Source organism: Toxorhynchites rutilus, chromosome 1 (assembly GCF_029784135.1).
Source record: "Toxorhynchites rutilus septentrionalis strain SRP chromosome 1, ASM2978413v1, whole genome shotgun sequence".
Lineage (NCBI taxonomy): Eukaryota > Metazoa > Arthropoda > Insecta > Diptera > Culicidae > Toxorhynchites > Toxorhynchites rutilus.
The window spans coordinates 22,995,134-23,014,414 of NC_073744.1; the positions used below are offsets into that span (position 1 = coordinate 22,995,134).

Genomic DNA, 19,281 nt, shown 5'->3' on the forward strand with positions numbered 1-19,281 from the left:
TTCAAACGGTTTTATTGAAAATAAAATGAAAAATAATGCACCCATTGCACGAAACTATAATTGGCATGACAAAGTTTATGCGCTTGGACCCCAGACGAATAATTTTGTTTGAGAAATGTTTTACGTGGAGTACAATCACCAATGTTTTTTAAGACTATGCTAAAATATTAGGCTTTGCAGAGTTTAGATGAGGCAATCGTCTATTTGTGATTTTGAAAAATGGTATGCACTCTCTTTATAGGTACTGTTGCGGTATAGTTTTTCATAACACTCTTCATTTTCTTTTTTTTATAGATGTCATGTCTAATGGAATACGCTTTATATCTCATTCGAATGAATGCAGACATGATGTATCTCCAGCAAAATTTTAAGTTATTGAGGTATTGTATTTCAAACTTGATGGAAATGATACTAGTGTGACGTGAGTCCATCGGTATTATTCCGACCAACCCCAACTATTGAATTTATATCGAATATAAGCGTTTTTGGGCCGTTGGCGGATATTACAATAGTAAATGCTAGATGCTAGATTGTGCAACCTAATTTCAAGATATCAATCTTGAACAAGTTTATCAATATGAACTCTGAACTATCTCACAATAATCTACCCGTAGTTATTGATGCAGGAACCCAGCCTGAGGGCATCCGTATACTAGCACATAGGATTTGACAGCGTCAAACATGTCCGGGTCGCAAATGCAATTTGCGACCACTGTCACTCGCGAGAACTGCCAAACTCTCAAGCTGGTGTAAAACAAGGCACTTAATGGGCACCTTACACGATCAAACTGATTGACAATAAGTGTCTTCAATATCGTGACAGCTAGGCTTTCGACATCCGATCTAACCTCAATCAATATTTTGCCACCTTACACGGTCAATATCGCCCTCAACCCGAGACAACGAAAATATCCGCGATGGCTAGTGGCGACATTCGAGTTTGGGATTCAAACTATTCTCCATCAGATTAGAAGGCTAAAAAGCAATTTTCAATTGGTTAAATTTGAATGAAAATATCTACTTGGTATTATTTAGTTAGTTGAAGCGCGTAATCCTAACTCTAACTTAACCTATTTTCTATGAATATTCAGATATTCCTACTAAAATTTATTATTATTATATAACGTCAGTTTCAGATACAATTTTTGTATGAGATTTTCTCACCACTTGCAGAAAAAAAAGTGATTTGCATTCACATAGAATACTAATTTGATTTGGAAAAGTTAATTTTCATTCATAATTTACACTTTAAAACTCGTTTTTCCTTCTCAAAAACACATCATAATACTCGCTTCACAAATACAGACTAATCCTTTCAGTTTCAGGGATGCCAGATTATTTTAGATTGCGAAAATATATGCAAATTATATTATCTGCAAGCAAATGTTTTTATTCGATAAATAAGACTATGACAGTGGAACCCCGATTATCTGTATCTGTATCTATTTCTGTATTGATAAAACATAGTTTCTATGTTTAAACATCATCCCGACTATTCGCGGATAATCGGGATTCTACTGTAACTAGAATTAACACGTGATGTTTTTTCATCTGTGATTTTCCCAGATCTTCTCATTCTCCAAATTTTATAGCGGAGTGTGAAGAAACACACAACTTAGACTAAAGTGGCTGCCCCGCTTGCTAGCGCAAAGAATGACCGAGTTCAATGTTAAAAAATTCCTAAGACGTTGTTAATTTTCATTCACTCTCTCACCATCACATTGTCAGTTTACTTTGAGGTTTTGATTTGTATCGCGAAAAGTACTGTATTTTGCTATTTTAGGTACAGTAATTTACATTTAATGCGACATTTTTCTAATTGGACAGACCTGTATGCGACACGTTTAGTTAGACATTTTTTGTAAACATCGAGTTCGGGCCCAAATTATGGCCCCACATTGAAATTCGCCGCCAGACGTCGACGCTGTACCACTCTCATCCTCAATGTCCATTTACAGGTCAAATCGCCTCCAATGCGACACTGAGTGGATCCTCGGCATGTCGCATTAAATGTAAATTACTGTATCAGTTTTCCAAACCAAAAGCTTTCATTTATGATTCCTACAATTTCAGAAGATTATAAATTTTAATTGCAATGGCAAAAAAGACTAACAAACATTAAATGTCCACTTGCAAATCTGGCAACTCTGTCTGGAAGTCCGTGAGGTAAAACGTCATCATCATGCATCCATATGAAATGTCACGATATTGATGCCCGAAAATCAGAAAATCCGGATTTCTGCGTTGTCGGCCATGTTCAGCTGTCATTATGCTCTCAAATGTCATCATATTGTCAATAAATTTGACCGTGTAAGGTCCGCTTAACATACTACCAGGTGGGTCAAAACGTGAAGTGGTTTTCTGCAGCCATTTAAAAAATACACAAAAGTAAATTAAGACGATTGAGCACAATTTGTGGAATATACTGATACTTTATGAAATACTCATTGCTATATTCATTATATTCATTACGTTTTACGCTGCAAGCGTTTCATTTATTGTCTTTGCGTTGAAGGCACCATAATGATTTGCGCCATTTGGAAAACGAAATTAAGGACGAAATTAACACACTTCTAGAACAAAAAATAATGAATGAAAATTTACTTTTCTGTATTCAATATGTATTCTATGTAATAGAGTAATACGTTTCCTCGAAAATTGTGAAATAATATGAAACTGAAATTGTGTTTGATGCTGATTTTATATTATAATGGTGAGTTCATTTTTTCCGCACGCAAAACGCAAATTTTCGAATAAAGCATGAGCAGCAGCTAAATACAACTGAAATTATTGAAATAATGCAGAATTCATTCAAACCCTTTTATTTCACTTAAATTCTTTCAATTTCTTAAGTTGGTTTACATTATAATATAATACTACATTTCAAGTGATCAACCTAGGGTTCTACGTTTTATATTATCATTCAGACCCTTGTGATCATCATGATCATTACATTTTACATAAATTTTTTTTTCAAAAAACAATTCTTTTTTTAGTTAGCGAATGGGCGCACCTTGTTCTATAGATTTGCCTTGAGTTCGCCGAGTAATTTGATAGGTTTGGCAATGACAGCTAAATTTGTAGCACATCTTGACTCGCGGATCATATCCCCTTGCCCGGCTTGCAGGAACCACTATAAGCACGGTAAATAAAATAATGTAAATATGTAATATAATGCCCACAATAAACTTTCTTGCTTGTTCCGATAATAGTAAAGTGAACAGAATGAGTACGTCGTTTCGAATTTATGTGAAAAAAGGGATGATTTTATAGAATTTCAATCTCATCCACTCGCATGAGAAAATGCAAATATGGCGTATCCTAGCAATAACAAAACAAACAACCCCCGCTCCACAAACCGTAGTCCCCTTTCTATTGAAGTGACGATGATGCTTCACCTGTTATACATAGATATACACACCTTGGATAAACCGACATACCTTTGCTACACTGAGAGGAATAGTTAGTAAATACGACGAATTTTTTAGTAAATATTACCAATTCGCTAGTCATTTTCGACCCTACTAATTATTAGTACATTCTACCAAAACAAATTGGTAGACACAAATTTCAAACAAAACCACGGTTTGTAAATCCAATGTTGGCTCAATTTCGGGGCAATATCAATGGAGATGTTGGCCCTCATTTGTAAAGGGATAATAACAGTAATAACGATATTTGTCGAATAATAAATTTTCAATTCGAAAGCTGTGTTCAAATAATTTTATTCTTATTAATATTCTAATATTAATATTCACACAAACCTTTGCAGTTTTTCATTTTCGTAGAAGTTTGTTGTGAGCGGCAGTTGGGGCATCAGCGCTTTTCATATACCCACTTATTCACCTACAGAGTCGGACGGGACATCGAAGCATCATTCCTCGATAATGCATGCCGTACGCTCTCCGATCTCCTTGATGTGGCTTACGTTGTTACAACCGCGAGCAACACGTGGAATAGTGGTATTTCTACAAAATAAAATAAATATTTAGATACAATGAATCAACAGAAACAAAATGTTTACCTCCGGATCGCTTCACTTCCACTAAAGAAATGGCGAATGCACACACACAGTTGCTAAGCATGAAAATACTCAAGGTTACTAAAGGTGGCCGTACACTGTTTTCCCGGAGGTCAAATATTTGATATTTTTTGACAGATAAGGTTTGTTTTGATATTTGTACAAACACTATTTTGTTTGCCACTATTCAATTTTCAACAGTAGTAAACAATATCAAACACCGAACATGGAAAAAATCAACTGAAATATTCAAGGTAACCTAACCATATACCGACAGGTTCGAAGAACAGACTGAAAAAATATTTTAGGCATCCAATAATTGAATATTTGCTTGTCGTGTTTTGTGTAGAATATATTTGATCAGTACAGGTTGGACAAAATTTATCTGTCAAAAAGAGTCAAATATTTGCCTTCGGTCAAACAGTGTATGAGCACCCTAATGCTATGAAGTAAAATGTACTAAACGTTGGTAGAGATGTACATTGAATCTGACATCAGTTTTACAAGACTTTGGTAATATGTACAAAAAATGTGTACATTTTACCAATGTTTCGATTACTAAAGATTTTGTAGCTGCATTTACTAATGTTTTCCTCCAGTGTACTCTTCGGGCCATTCATACTGACCTCGTCTTTCCTTTTCCGTCATCAAAAGGGAGTAGGTATCTTCTTACAATCGTGGACCGCGTTACCAGATGGCCTGAAGCCATTCTATTACCAGACATTACGGCACCTTAAGTTGCCAGAATGCTCACATTTGAGTGGATCGCCCGATTCGGAACCCCCGAAAAAAATAACCTCAGATCAAGGACGTCAATTTGAGTCCGAATTGTTTAGAGAGTAGACATATATTTTAGGTTCAAATCATATTCGCACAACAGTATACCACCCTCAGGCGAATGGAATTGTTGAACGTGTGCATCGAACATTAAAAGCAGCTCCGATGTGCAAAGGAAAACATAATTGGAGTGAGCTGTTACCTATCGTACTTCTTGGACTACGTACCGCTTATCGTGAAGACGTCGGGTGTTCCGTAGCTGAACTAGTGTATGGTCAAGCTTTAAGTGCGCTACACATACACCGTCCCGTCACCGTGAAGGAATGAAAATATTCTCCCATGGGAATCGTATGGTAGCATTCACATACACAATCACCGGCAACTTTGACGTCGGCAAAATAAGTCCAAGAGAATAGTTGACGTGACGATTACGCTGTATGTGTAGCGCACTTTAAGGTGAAGATGGAAGCTAGCCATTGTAGTAGTTAGGTAAACTCACGTGTAAAAATGGGGTAATAGTGTTTGTGAGAGAAGAGCAAAGCACACGTAAATAGACCAATTCACTTATCAGACTGTGTTGCGCTTCATTGACACGAGTCTTTGAATACATTTGAAAAAAAAAACAATTCAATACGAAAGTAAAATGTATGAACGATATGTTCCGATGAACATTTGCAAATATAAATATATATAGAAGGTGTATTTGCATATGAAGTAAAATTCTGATTTTATAACACATGCGAATTGGAACTCTTTTGGTATTAACAAGTTCTTCCGCATAGTAACTCGATGTTGATAATTCCTTAATATTTTCCTTCGTTGATCATATTGTTTTCACAAATTCACGTTGGAGAGCCTTAACCCTTCTCTTCGATGGCCGAGGCATTTTGATTGAATGTAATACTTTTCCGTTTACTGTTTTTGAAAGCATAGACAGCCGTGGCAGTGTTCCGAGCTCTACAATACAATTTTCTTACCCAATGTTAAAGTTGCAAAAACTTACATTATAGACCCATTAAACGTAAAAATAATAATTATATTGATATCGACACAATTTTATTCTATTGATTTTCATGACATGAATCGCTATGACTCAAGAATAACATTTTATTGAGTGGTTTTTATAGCTGTTTCGATGATGTTGTCTGGCATCAGTGTCGAAAAAATAACGATGCACTCACCAATACAAACAAAACCTTGCCGAAAATTGAAAATTTAACTTTCAGAGCACTAGCTCGAGTTTTCCGATGTTTTTCACTATACAGTGCGACAGCAGATAAAAATTTAAAATCTTGTGAGTAATCGATTAGAGTTTGGTTGATATTACTTGATGGGAAGTGAGCGAAAACGTTCATTTTCTTCACACTGTTTCGCAAAATTAATGATTTTCGGGCGAGGAGTGAGAGAGGGAGATGAAAGAAATGAGCGCTATTGTGGCAGCCATTTGTGGCTAGCTTCCACCTTCACCTTAAGAGAACCAGCAGAGTGTTTCGATCTCCCAGCGGTTGAGATCCATCGAACCGAGTTTACTAAACAGCTTCATGGAGCCTTTGCTGAATTTCGACCTCCAACGACAACCCATCATGATGCAAAGCGTAGTGTATACGTGCACAGCGAAAGAAATTCCGCCATGTTTTAGTTCGAGTCGACACAGGTTGTCATACAAACATTGCACACTGCACACCGCATATATCATATATGTTATACCAGACCAGTTAACTTGTAAGCAACAAAGGGGGCACACGCAAACGCTAATAAAGTAAAGTTAATATTTATTAGACTAATTCGTTCGATTTTCTTTATCCTTTCGGTTCGTGTCCCCACAGTTCATTGTAATATAACATTTTGAATCAACCCGTGTGAGTCCGGATGTGCCTTTTGAGCACTACAAGTTGAATAAACGCTTTCGGACAATGTGGACAAAGATGAGGACGTTCACCTGCAAAGAAAAAAAAATCCTGGTGGATGGTTCTTCGCAGTTAAATATATTTACAAATCCGTGTGCATTCGAATGTGATTTTTGAGTGATGATGGATGATTGAACACGTTTGAACAATGAGGACAAGACTAGGGAAATTCACCTGCAAAGGAAAGACTCTGTTGAACGGTTCGTATTAGTAAAACATTTTATACCAACCCGTATGAGTTCTAATGTGCTTTTTGAGCCCTGCTAGTTGCATAAACGCTTTCGGACAATGTGGACAAAGATGGGGACGTTCACCTGCAAAGAAAAATCCTGGTGGATGATTTTTAGCAATAAAATAATTATGTTTACCAACCCGTATGAGTACGAACATGATTGTTGAGCGTTGAACGTTGCTTAAACGACTTTGTACAATATGAACAAGGAAAAGGACGTTCACCTGCAAAGAAAAGTCCTTGCTGAGTGGTTCATAATAGTAACGAACGAACGAACGTGATGAATTGTAGAAGCTTTAAACTTTTCAGATCATTCGCCTCTAGAATAATAATAAAGTATTGTTTACCAACCCGTATGAGTACGAATGTGCTGTTTGAGTGCTGTATGTTCCGTAAACGCTTTCGGACAATGTGGACAAAGATGGGGACGTTCACCTGCGAATGAATTATTCTTCTGAATCAGTAGCGTAGCGTGACCGGGTGACACCCGGGGCGGGTGGTTTGGATGTCAGCCCCAACCAAATCTTGTTATCAAGTCTTTGTTTTCGTTTTCTAATGAAAAATCAAAATTATCAATCCAAGAAAGTCAAATTTGTAAGAAATATGAAATTGTAAGAGATATAACATTCATCATTGAGGGTTGGAACTGAATCCTTGCCTTTTTTTAAAAAATATTTCATGTAAATGTTGGTCACAACATTGCAGGGGATCCATACGTGAAGTCCGATTTCGAATTACTTTTTGGAGCATATCGGCTGGTAACCTCACGATAACACGTGTGATGTTGTCTTCAAGTGCTTGAATTGATGCTGATTTATCGGCTTAAACAAGAAATTTGGCATACCCTCGCAAATGCAGTCCAAGGGCGTCAAATCGCAAAGAAAAGGCCTTGCTGAATGGTTCATAATAGTAACGAACGAACGAACGTGATGAATTATAAAAGCTTTAAACTTTTCAGTTCATTCGCCTCTAAAATAATAGTAAAGTATTGTTTACCAACCCGTATGAGTACGAATGTGCTGTTTGAGTGCTGTATGTTCCGTAAACGCTTTCGGACAATGTGGACAAAGATGGGGACGTTCACCTGCGAATGAATTATTCTTCTGAATGGATCATTATTGTAAAAAAAAATATAGGAGGTTGTGTTCAAGACACGACCGCATTATTGACGTAGAACTACGCTGTACTTTAATTCAAGTCACTTGTTTATAACTGCAGATATTATTTTATAATGCTACGAAAATTTTGAAATAACCATTCTACCAGTTTGGTAGCCCTGAAATTTTTTTATTGTAAAATCATTTGACGGTAATTGTTTGATGATTCATTCTTGTGCCCGTAGAATAATACATGCTTGAGAAAAGCACAGCTGTCATCCTTAGTGGAAAAAGTTTTGCTACCGGCAAGCGAAACACAATCACATACAACATTTCAGAACGAGATTTACTTTCTAGGTGTCTAAATAAACGAAATAAACTCTATCTATTAATCTCAACCACCTCGAAAAGATTAGCACTGCTTCATCATGATCAAGATTAGCGCAAATGCAATCCTAGTTGAAATCAGTTTTGCGACTGGCACACGAGTCCAAATAAATGTATAACTTATTATAACTTGAATAACTTGGTATTTCCCAAATAATGTTTTGGTGCACAACCTTAACACCTGCTTCACCACAGCGTCAGTTCAATGCATTGATGACAGAAAACAAGCAATGTTAACTGCTTGGAAAAAGGCTGCAAACCAAACAATCGTCAATTATAGCATGAAAAAATAAGCGATTGTTGCATCGTTACAGGGCTAATGCACACGGGAGCAGATACAAATGGGGTTTCAGTGTAGCGAAGATGCACTATTTTTACGTACGGGAAATGAAGCACGCACGTACGCATACAAATATCCATATATCGATGGCTTTAGGCCACTAAATATACACACACTTATTATCAGAAGCCCTTTCTGTTAATATTGCCAGTCTTGATTAACTTAGCTGTCATCCTTTATAGAAATAGTTTTCCTACCGTAATAGGAAACCAAATCACTGACAAAATTCCAGGACGTTTATTTTATGGTGAACGGACGATAGCCTAGCTTGATGATTCCTACACAATTGTGTAGCTCAGTACCTTAATGCAATGGCAATGGTTTGATGCAATGATTGCAATGCCAGTGACATCAGCGAGTGAGTAATTTGGTCGCGTCCACTGCTCATTCTGAAACGAAGACATGTGATGACGCAAAACAAGGAAGGACAAGCGATATTCATTGCTTTGAATACAGAACGATACTGAAAGTTTGCCTTCCTTCCTTGCTTGAGACTTTAAACTTCTTCAGTTCATTCGTCTTCAAAAAGGCCCTTTATCCATAATATTACTCCTCCACTCCCATTGCCTTGAGGAAGACATTTGGTCCCTCGCCGTCCATCTCGCCCAGCAACGATGTTGTTCAGTCGATCTCGGCACGAAGAATGAAAATTTGCCTCAGCGAGATCCACTGTTTTTGCTCTAGGCAAATATTCCCCTTCGTTCGTCTTCTTTTCCTTCGTTCACGGAGACTTCACATCTTACGATTTCTCTTTCGTTGCTCGTCGATAAGTTGCTCGATATTGACAGCTCTGTTCGGGAAAGCACACAAATGGACAGAACAAATGTATGAGGAAATGGGAATTATTCCATTTTTCATCAATTTAAACCATATGCAGACTATGGGATTGTAATGTATAGCATATCAAACAAATCTTGGGGAATTTCCGATTCGTTTGGTATGTAAATCGCCAAAATCCGTTCGCGGCAAAAATAGTTATTAACGTTAACATCATTTCATAAAAACGTGACCTGTTTTCTCATTTGGCACCCTTAATGAAAGGCGTAGTTCTACGTCAAAATCGTTACTAACCTGTATGACTATGTTTAATATGTCTTTTGAGCGTTGTACGACGCTTAAACGTTTTAGAACAAAGCAGACAAGAAAAGGGACATTCACCTGCAAAGGAAAGACTCTGTTGAATGGTTCGTAGTAGTAAAACATTTTATACCAACCCGTATGAGTTCGAATGTGCTTCTTGAGCTCTGCAAGTTGCATAAACGCTTTCGGACAATGTGGACACAAATGGGGACGTTCACCTGCAAAGAAAAATCCTGGTGGATGGTTCTTCGCAGTAAAATAATTATGTTTACCAACCCGTGTGAATACGTATATGACTTTTGAGCGTTGAACGTCGCTTAAACGACTTTGCACAATGTGAACAAGAAAAAGGACGTTCACCTGCAAAGAAAAGGCCTTGCTGAATGGTTCATAACCGTTAAGCATTCGTTACCAACCCGTATGAGTAAGAATGTGCTGTTTGAGTGCTGTATGTTCCGTAAACGCTTTCGGACAATGTGGACAAAGATTGGAACGTTCACCTGCGAATGAATTATTCTTCTGAATCAGTAGCGTAGCGTGACCGGGAGACACCCGGGGCTTGTATGTCACCCCCAACCAAATCTTGTTATCAAGTCTTTGTTTTCGTTCTCTAATGAAAAATCAAAATTATCAATCCAGGAAATTCAAAACTGTAAGAAATATGAAATTGTAAGAAATACAACATTCATCATTGAGGGTTGGAACTGAATCCTTGCCTTTTTTAAAAAAATATTTCATGTAAATGTTGGTCAACATTGCAGGGGATCCATACGTGAAGTCCGATTTCGAATTGCTTTTTGGAGCATATCGGCTGGTAACCAAACCCCTGAATACGGCTTTTTTGTTTTGCTTTCTCTACAAAACCTAATGTCCTGTGTTTGAACTCGATATGGCTGAAGCGTATTGAACATTTAAAAAGGTGTTTCCTGAAAGCTCTTTATTTGATAACAGATGTCTTCACTCGTATCGGCAGTCTTTCTCCCATCCATAACGAAAAAACCCAAGAATGATCCTTTTACATGAACATTTCCATGGTGAAATTCCTTGATAAATAATATCACCAATCACTGAGCAAAGGCGAATGAACTTTCAAGTGTAAAGACTCTATGAAATGAACAAAGAACAATCACTAACGGGTGACGTTCATTCAAAATTTCGAAAGATTTTTTGAGAAACAATATAAAAATTATGGTCGTGACGGACCGTCCCCTGTACACTATGCCGCTGTTCTGAAAGGATTATTATACAGGGTGGCGTATAAGTGACACTATGCTCTCTGAAGGAAAAAAAATAACGATCGAGCGTGTTGGTTCCTAACCGGTTCAGTTGTCGACTTTGTATCGTTTTTTATTCGAGAATAAATATTTTGTATCGTGAGACATTTTTTTTATGAGTTTTTTTTGCGCAAATCGTTTGCGTGACTTATGCACCACCCTGTAGTAAAAAAATCGTTACAAACCTGTATGAATATGTTTAATATGTCTTTTGAGTGCTGCATGAGACTTAAACGCCTTCGTACAATGTGAACAAGGATGAGGACGTTCACCTGCAAATGAATTATTCCTCTGAATGGAACATTATAGTAAAAATATTATTACTAACCAGTATGAGTATGTTTAATATGTCTTTTGAGCGTTGTACGACGCTTAAACGCCTTAGAACAAAGCAGACAAGAATAGCAACGCTCGCCTGCAAAAGAACAATACTGCTGAATAATTTATTAACTAAATTTTTTTGAACGAAATGTTTTTTTTCACACTTAAGTGGTTTATTTCTTTAAACAGTTTTTTCGCCAATGTTTATAGAAAATAACTTCATATTCTCACCCGAGTGTAACCGTATAGAATATTTCATCAATCCTTCATCCGTCGGATTGTCATTTAGAATGAGGGAAACCTCTCCTTTTTCTCCCATGATATGCTGTACAATTGGCTCAAAGTCCGCTGTTGAATCTGTCTCGAAAGTGTTACAATCATCCGACAGCTCGTGGTCATCAATAATTAACTCTGGCTCCATTTTAATGTGAGTCGGATCGTCCCTGGGTAAATGAGATGTAGTCGAAAATCAGAGTCATTTATGATATTCATGTTTGATAGATTTAGAAACAATTATTTATTAAGAATTATCAAAGCATTGAGGACGTTCCTTGAATCACAGAAAATTAACAACGTGTGAGCAAAGTGCCTCGGAAAAAGGAATTAATTATTCCACTTTCTTTCGCTCATCCATATTTTTTATAATTTATACACAAAAGTAGAATAGTATTCAAATTATGGGAATGCATTCCTTGATAAGGAAGGCTGTAAAAAAACTTCCTCACTGAGAATTTATGCTTTCTTCCAGTTCCATCCTAATGGGAGCGTATATATCAAGGAAAGTGAAGTGGAAGGTAAAACGTAATGTCAGAATTGCCGTTCGGACGTATCCCGTAAGTTTGAACTTATTTACATAGATGGTATCCAAACAACACTAAACATTGACTACAGTTTCGCCGGCACGGTTGATTGTTGTTATGAACCAGCACAAAAAACAAAGCTGCAAATTATGCGTCAGTGGCGGTACCACGATCAAAGCACTCCCTGAATCTCATTAGCCGAGCCAGCTGGCGGAAGCATATGCATAAAGGTTACTAGGTTACTATTTTCAACGACAACTGTTTATTTATTAAACTACTTCAAATACCTTCGACGAAATCAAATGTAACCATACCAACGTAAGTGATAACATAAACAAATCCAAACTTTTCGTCTTGCCATTCCTCAAACGTCTTTTCTAAATAGTGTAAATTACGAGCCACCTGTTAACTCCACCATATTGATATATATTAACGGAAAATTTCTGTCGGAAATAGAATACCTGAGACTAGAATACATGGTCATGTTGACCTACTCGGAAGATAGTCTCGGATTGCAATGGTGCGGCTTTCTAATGATTTTCTCAATAAACTTACAGGTCGCCGCTAACAAACGCCATCTCACTTCTCTAGAATGTTATATATTCAAATGAATTGAAAGCAAAAACTTGTCTAATTGTTTACGATTTTTTGTTTTTCTTGAATCTTCCTTTTGACATTTTTTACCAAAAATAAACAAACAAACCAGGGATGCCAAGAGACTTTTTTTATTATCTTCTGACCAAGGCGTTGAACTGTAGGTGGATCGCAATGTCAAAATTGCTGTTCAGCCACTGCTCGTGAAAAACAAATTTGTTTATAAAACTAATCGTATCTTTTGGTAACAAATGCATTCGTTGCCAGCTCGCGCTTTACTGTCGAATCATAACAGTGCAGAAGAATGGTTTTAGTATATTTTTTCTTCTTCTAGCTTCTAGCTGCGCAAACAATGCCTTTCATTCCAAGCAAAAGTACTTCTGTTTGGCTCCCATCGGCGGGGAAAAGAGTACTATCAGCTTATGGCTATAGTGACAAGAAATAACGCTGATTGTGGCTCCACTGATTGCACTCAGGGTGGAGAAAAATGCTGTGCATATACCGAGAAGGAAATTACCAGATCCAGATCCAGTGGACAAGGCAAATGTCATTTTGAAAAAAAAATGTTTATAGTCAAAATTGGATGAGATCTGCTCTGTATTTACAAGATTTTTAATCTTTACGACCACCCTGAGTACACTGCACCCTGTATTCATCAACAAAATGACTGAATTGCCTGAGAGTACTACCCGTTCAAAAATTCACACTAATAAATGAAGTTCGAATGAGTTAATATTTTGCATAGGGTAATTATCACGCAAATCAACATTTCGCAACAAGTTCCAAATGAAAAATCGAGATAATTATTTTTATTGGCACCTAAAACCGTACGTTTCGTCTCGTATTCCGAAAAAAAAAACTAAATCTCAGTGTCGATTTTGACAAAAAAAAAATTCAAAATGACATTAGATCTCGACGTTTCATGCAATTTAAAGACATTTGGCATGAAAAAAAATTTAGAAACCCCCGATTTCCTTTACTCCCCCTTGGGTGATTTTTCGATTTTCAAAAAACTCAAACTTTGACCGCTTTGCGCCACACTCCCTTAAGTCCGATTGAGCTGATATTTGGCATAAGGTGTTTTTTCGAGTTGGCAAACATTTCGTATTGGGTAACTTTTTGAAATTTTAGGCTCGATTTTTTCCCATACATTCCTTGGCACCCTAATCCATACTCTATATACTATATATCAGGGATGACCAAACGGTAGTCGGCGGTCTACCGGTTGCCCGCGTAGGTATTTGCATATTAAATGTGCAGATTTCGTCCAATAAATATAGTCATGAATAGAATTATTTAATGAATTATTGAGACCTGTTCTTGATCACATGCAAACAACACAGAGAATCAATGTTTTGAAATTATTGGTTACTTACATTAGGATTATAAACGACACTGAGGGCGCAATAGATTTATCAGCTCTCCAAAATGAATTAAATAGTGAAATTTAAAAAATTGAATACATGTAAATAATTTGACAATAAATTGACATTACATAAAAAAAAATAGAACAACAGTGAAAAATGAGAAATTAGAAATTTCTAAAATTAAATATTGGACCTTATTATGTACAGGGTCTTTCAGTTTAAGCTTTTTTTAGGATAATTTTCGATGTGACCACCCCTTTTTTCGATGGCGCGTTTTAAACGGTGAACAAAAACTTCGATGCTGTTGAAAATCCGAGCTATTTCTTCTTTAAATTTCTCCATATTTTGTGGCTTGTAACATAGCAACGGTCATTCACGTACCCCCATAGGAAGTAATCGACGATGAGAAATGTTGAAATTCTTACCATAAGAGGACAAAGTTTCATTAAGGCTTCGGTTCTTGTAAATACACGTTCTTGTAAATTGTACATCTTGACACTAAAAACCATCCGATCAGACTAAACGATTAGCAGAATATTATAGTACCGAAGTGGAGAATGCAGTGTTACCATCGACGGAGCGAATTTTTTTTTATAAGGAGCTATTCCATTTTTTTGCATGAGCCTTTAATCTGATGGACCCTGTAATTCTAGTTGAACCGAATTTTGTTCGTTAGCTCTATTTTGCTTTTATAGATACAATCGGATGAAACCTGTCGGAATAATTTTTGGAGTTGTTTGGTTTGCTTGTTGCATTCCTGACGTTATGGCGGGTTTACATTAGGGAGATCTATAGCTATAGATGGATTTATTCACGTGAAAATAGGTGTAAACGGGTGAGAATAAATATGATACACTTATTCGAGGTATATATAACTTGAATAAATTCAGCATATGTAAACGCTTGTGAATTTCTCACTGGTGAGAAACCACTAAAGTTGGATGCAGTTCTACTTCAGGTGAATAAATTCACATAAGATATGAATATATTCATTATAGAAGTTCACGCTAGTGTAAACGGTTGATGCGATTTCTATAAATCTAATCATATTTCTTCACATGAATATATCACTGGTCTAAACCCACCCTTATGCGTTGGGAAACATTTTGGCAGCGTTTCAAAATATGCAATTCGCCGATGTTCGAGAAAGCACTCAATTCGATAACATTTCGGTGTGTTCGGGAGGATTTGATGATTTAAATCGTTTTTGTTCATATTTTTTCGATGGGAGTGATGTGAGGAAATTCTGGTGGAGTATCAACATCTTTTGAGCAGTTGTAAAGTATCCCTGTGCCTACTCTACCCTGATTTGTTCTCTTTTTTGCTATTTGCTATTTGAACCATTTTTTGTTAAACTTTTGAAAATATTTATCCTATGGGCTTACTTCGTTCTTCAATCGCTTTCAACGACAAATCGATTCTTAATCTATTCAATCCATCCATCCATCAGTATTTATTTGTCTCTTCCTCCACGGTCACCTGTGATTCCTGCGCTAGACCGCTTGTATCTTTACCATGTGTATTTAGATGTTTTCTTGGATAACGTTGACGTTCATCTGCAAAGAAGTTAACCTGTTGAATTATTCGTGGTAGTGAAACATGTTTTACCAACGCGTATGAATTTGAATGTGCTTTTTGAGCGCTGCATGTTGCGTAAACGCTTTCGGACAATGTGAACAGAGATGGGGACGTTCACCTGCAAAGAAAAATCCTGGTGGATGGTTCTTCGCAGTAAAATATATTTACCAACCCGTATGAGTTCGAATGTGGTTTTTGAGTACTGTTAGATCCTTAAACGCTTTCGAACAATATTGACAAGCATGGGGACGTTCACCTGCAAAGGAAAAATTCTGTTAAATCTTCATTGTAGTAAAACATTTTGAATCAACCCGTATGAGTTCGAATGTGCTTTTTGAGTGTTGATGGATGATTAAACGCGCTCGAACAATGAGGACAAGAATAGGGGCATTCACCTGCAAAGGAAAGACTCTGTCGAACGGTTCGTAGTAGTAAACCATTTTATACCAACCGGTATGAGTTCGAATGTGCATTTTGAGCCCTGAATGTTGCATAAACGCTTTCGGACAATGTGGACAAAGATGGGGACGCTCACCTGCAAAGAAAAATCCTCGTAGATGGTTCTTTGCAGTAGAATGATTATGTTTACCAACCCGTATGAATACGAATATGATTGTTGAGCCCTGAAGGTTGCCTAAACGCCTTTGTACAATGTGAACAAGAAAAAGGACGTTCACCTGCAAAGAAAAGACCTTGCTGAATGGATCATAACAGTAAAGCATTCTTTACCAACCTGTATGAGTACGAATGTGCTGTTTGAGCGCTACATTTTGCTTAAACGCCTTCGTACAATGTGGGCATAAATAGGAACGTTCGTCTGCAAATGAATTATTCTTTTGAATGGATCGTTATAGTAAAAAAAAAAAGGTTACTAACCATTGTGAGTATGTCTAATATGTCTTTTGAGCGCTTCACGACGCTTAAATGCCTTAGAACAAATTAGGCAAGTATAGTAACGTTTGCCTGCAAATGAATGATCTGCTGGTTTATCAATTAAAACTTTTTGAACGATATGTTTTTTTACATTACGTGGTTACGTGGTTTAATTCTTGAAACAATTTTTCGTCAATGTTAATAGGAAATAACTTCATATTCTCACCCGAGTGTAACCGTATAGAATATTTCATCAATCCTTCATCCGTCGGATTGTCATTTAGAATGAGGGAAACCTCTCCTTTTTCTCCCATGATATGCTGTACAATTGGCTCAAAGTCCGCTGTTGAATCTGTCTCGAAAGTGTTACAATCATCCGACAGCTCGTGGTCATCAATAATTAACTCTGGCTCCATTTTAATGTGAGTCGGATCGTCCCTGGGTAAATGAGATGTAGTCGAAAATCAGAGTCATTTATGATATTCATGTTTGATAGATTGAGAAACAATTGTTTATTAAGAATTATCAAAGCATTGAGGACGTTCCTTGAATCACAGAATCACATATTAACGATAAACTTCTGTCGGGAATAGAACACCTGAGATTAGAATACAAAATCACGTCGCCCTATTCGGAAGATAGTCTCGGATTGCAATGGTGCGGCTTCCTAATGATTTTCCCAATAAACTTACAGGTCGCTGCTAATAAACGCCATCTCACTTCTCTAGAATATTATATATTCAAATGAATTTAAAGCAAAAATTTTTCTAATTGTTTACGATTTTTGTTTTTCTTGAGATTTCCTTTTGACAAAAATAATTAAATAAACCAGGGATGCCAAGAGGCTTTTTCAATTATCTTCTGACCTGAGAAATGTCTACAAATGTCATTTACCATAATTTAACCTGGGTTATGCGGATAGGATCAAATAGTTCGTCAAAATACAATAGTAATGTAAAAAGAGATCCAATAATCAGGAGGAGGAAAAAGTGTTACTTTTCTTATAATGATCCACTACATAGATAAAGTATGTATTGTTATCAAAAGCATAATAATAATTCAATTCATTTCTTCTGAAAACACCATCATATAGGTATCAGATGAAAGGGCTTGACTAGTAGAGAACAGTTATTTATGATAAATCTAACTCCAAAATGACCAATTACTTTTTTCATGCAACTCCCGCATATGGGTATCGAATGAAATGAGCCTAACGAATACTGCTAGATCCACGCTTCAAGCAGCAAGGTTTTGGGGATAACAGAAAGTACAACTATGCACACCAGTCGTTGATAAGGACGCTAAAAATGACATCCATAGAATACACACCTACGAAACTACCACAAATCGTTGGTGATGAAGCGCGTTTATCTGTATGGGAGGAGTTTGATGCATTGGTTGGCAATCTTCGATCCTCACATGATCCAAAAGCTACTGCACTATCCATCTATATAAATAAAAATGTAAGACAAAATCTGTTGGTAAGCGGAAAACCCGAAGAAGGGATGGTCCGATTTTAGCCTCCTGTATTTTGTTGTATTCGTCTCTTCCCGTAAATCAATATATTGGAGAGAAAAATCGGAAAATCATCCAAAAATAATTCCCACATGTTCGAAAATTACATCATCATAAGCGTTGTTAGTCCATTCGATATTTGCGCTATCGAAATTGATCTTTGTTCGTAAGTGGAAAAGGATTTTCAGGCGAAATAACGCATTTCCATATCTTATATCTATAAATTAAAATGGAAGGCCAAATGTGTTAGTAAGCGCAAAACCCGAGGAAAGAATGGTTCAATTTCAGTCATCTATATTTCGTTGTATTCGTCTCTTCCCGTAGATCAATATATCGGAGAGAAAAATCTGAAAATTGAATTCCCATATGTTATACAATTAGCTAAGCGTTGTTAGTCCATTTGATGTTGGCCCTAACGAAATTGATTTTTGTTCGAAAGTTGAAAAGGTTTTTCAGACGGAATAACGCATTCCTATATCTTCTATCTATATAAACAAAAATGGAAGGTCAAATGTGTTGGTGTGCCCAAAACCCGAGGAAGGAATGGTCCAATTTGAGCTGTCTTTATTCTGTAATATTCTCTGTATCAAACAGGTATTTCATGCAACGGAGAAACATGTTATTTCCAAATGCTTGAAGAATCTCGAGCGAGAATTGTGTCTGAAAATAATTTTATATTATAAGGACGAATTTTTGTAGAAGTACTAGACAATTTATAGTAAAAGGAAATTGTAAAGGGTCAAAGGGTAATCAATCAATGAAGAGTTCAGTGATTGGACTCACTAACGTTCACTTAGTAAGAAAACGTGGATGTTTGAAAGTATTCAAATCAAAAAATCTATTTTGGGCGGGACGAAGTTCGTCGGGTCAGCTAGTTGTAGATAAATATTTAGCGGAACCACATTTGCTGAGAATAAGCGACCCTTTGCTTTGGTGGAATAGAAAAAAAACTGTCTTTCAGCGGTTGTATCATTTTTTTAATATTATGTACTAGCTGACCCGACAAACACTTCGTCCCGCCCAAAATTCATTTTCGTTATCACATCCACGTTTTCTTACTAAGCACGTGGTCCAAAACCAAGAATTAACTGACAACATATATATTTTCCATGTTACTT

The 19,281-nt window shown here is 36.7% G+C and overlaps 1 protein-coding gene across 16 annotated transcripts; it reads right to left on the reverse strand.

The window, feature by feature from the left end:
• Nucleotides 1–6,550: 6,550 nt before the first annotated feature.
• LOC129763572 (oocyte zinc finger protein XlCOF6.1-like) lies at nt 6,551–17,494 on the reverse strand. 16 transcript variants are annotated; one of them, XR_008740969.1, is made up of 14 exons: nt 12,551–12,632; nt 11,668–11,879; nt 11,444–11,530; nt 11,301–11,387; nt 10,258–10,341; nt 10,118–10,201; nt 9,976–10,059; nt 9,833–9,919; nt 7,938–8,021; nt 7,289–7,372; nt 7,078–7,161; nt 6,936–7,019; nt 6,792–6,879; nt 6,551–6,737 (listed from the first exon to the last, which is right to left on the reverse strand). XR_008740969.1 is itself a non-coding variant. In XM_055762772.1 (13 exons), the coding sequence occupies exons 2-13, from the start codon at nt 11,855–11,857 to the stop codon at nt 6,649–6,651; spliced, it is 1,128 nt and encodes a 375-aa protein (XP_055618747.1). In that variant the 5' UTR covers nt 11,858–11,879; nt 15,583–15,723; the 3' UTR covers nt 6,551–6,648. The 16 variants fall into 16 exon arrangements, 10 of the variants coding, with proteins under 10 accessions (XP_055618747.1, XP_055618745.1, XP_055618746.1 ...); XM_055762772.1 differs by lacking the exons at nt 6,792–6,879; nt 12,551–12,632 and adding an exon at nt 15,583–15,723; XM_055762770.1 differs by lacking the exons at nt 6,792–6,879; nt 12,551–12,632 and adding an exon at nt 12,792–15,638.
• Between the last annotated feature and the right edge of the window lie 1,787 nt (nt 17,495–19,281).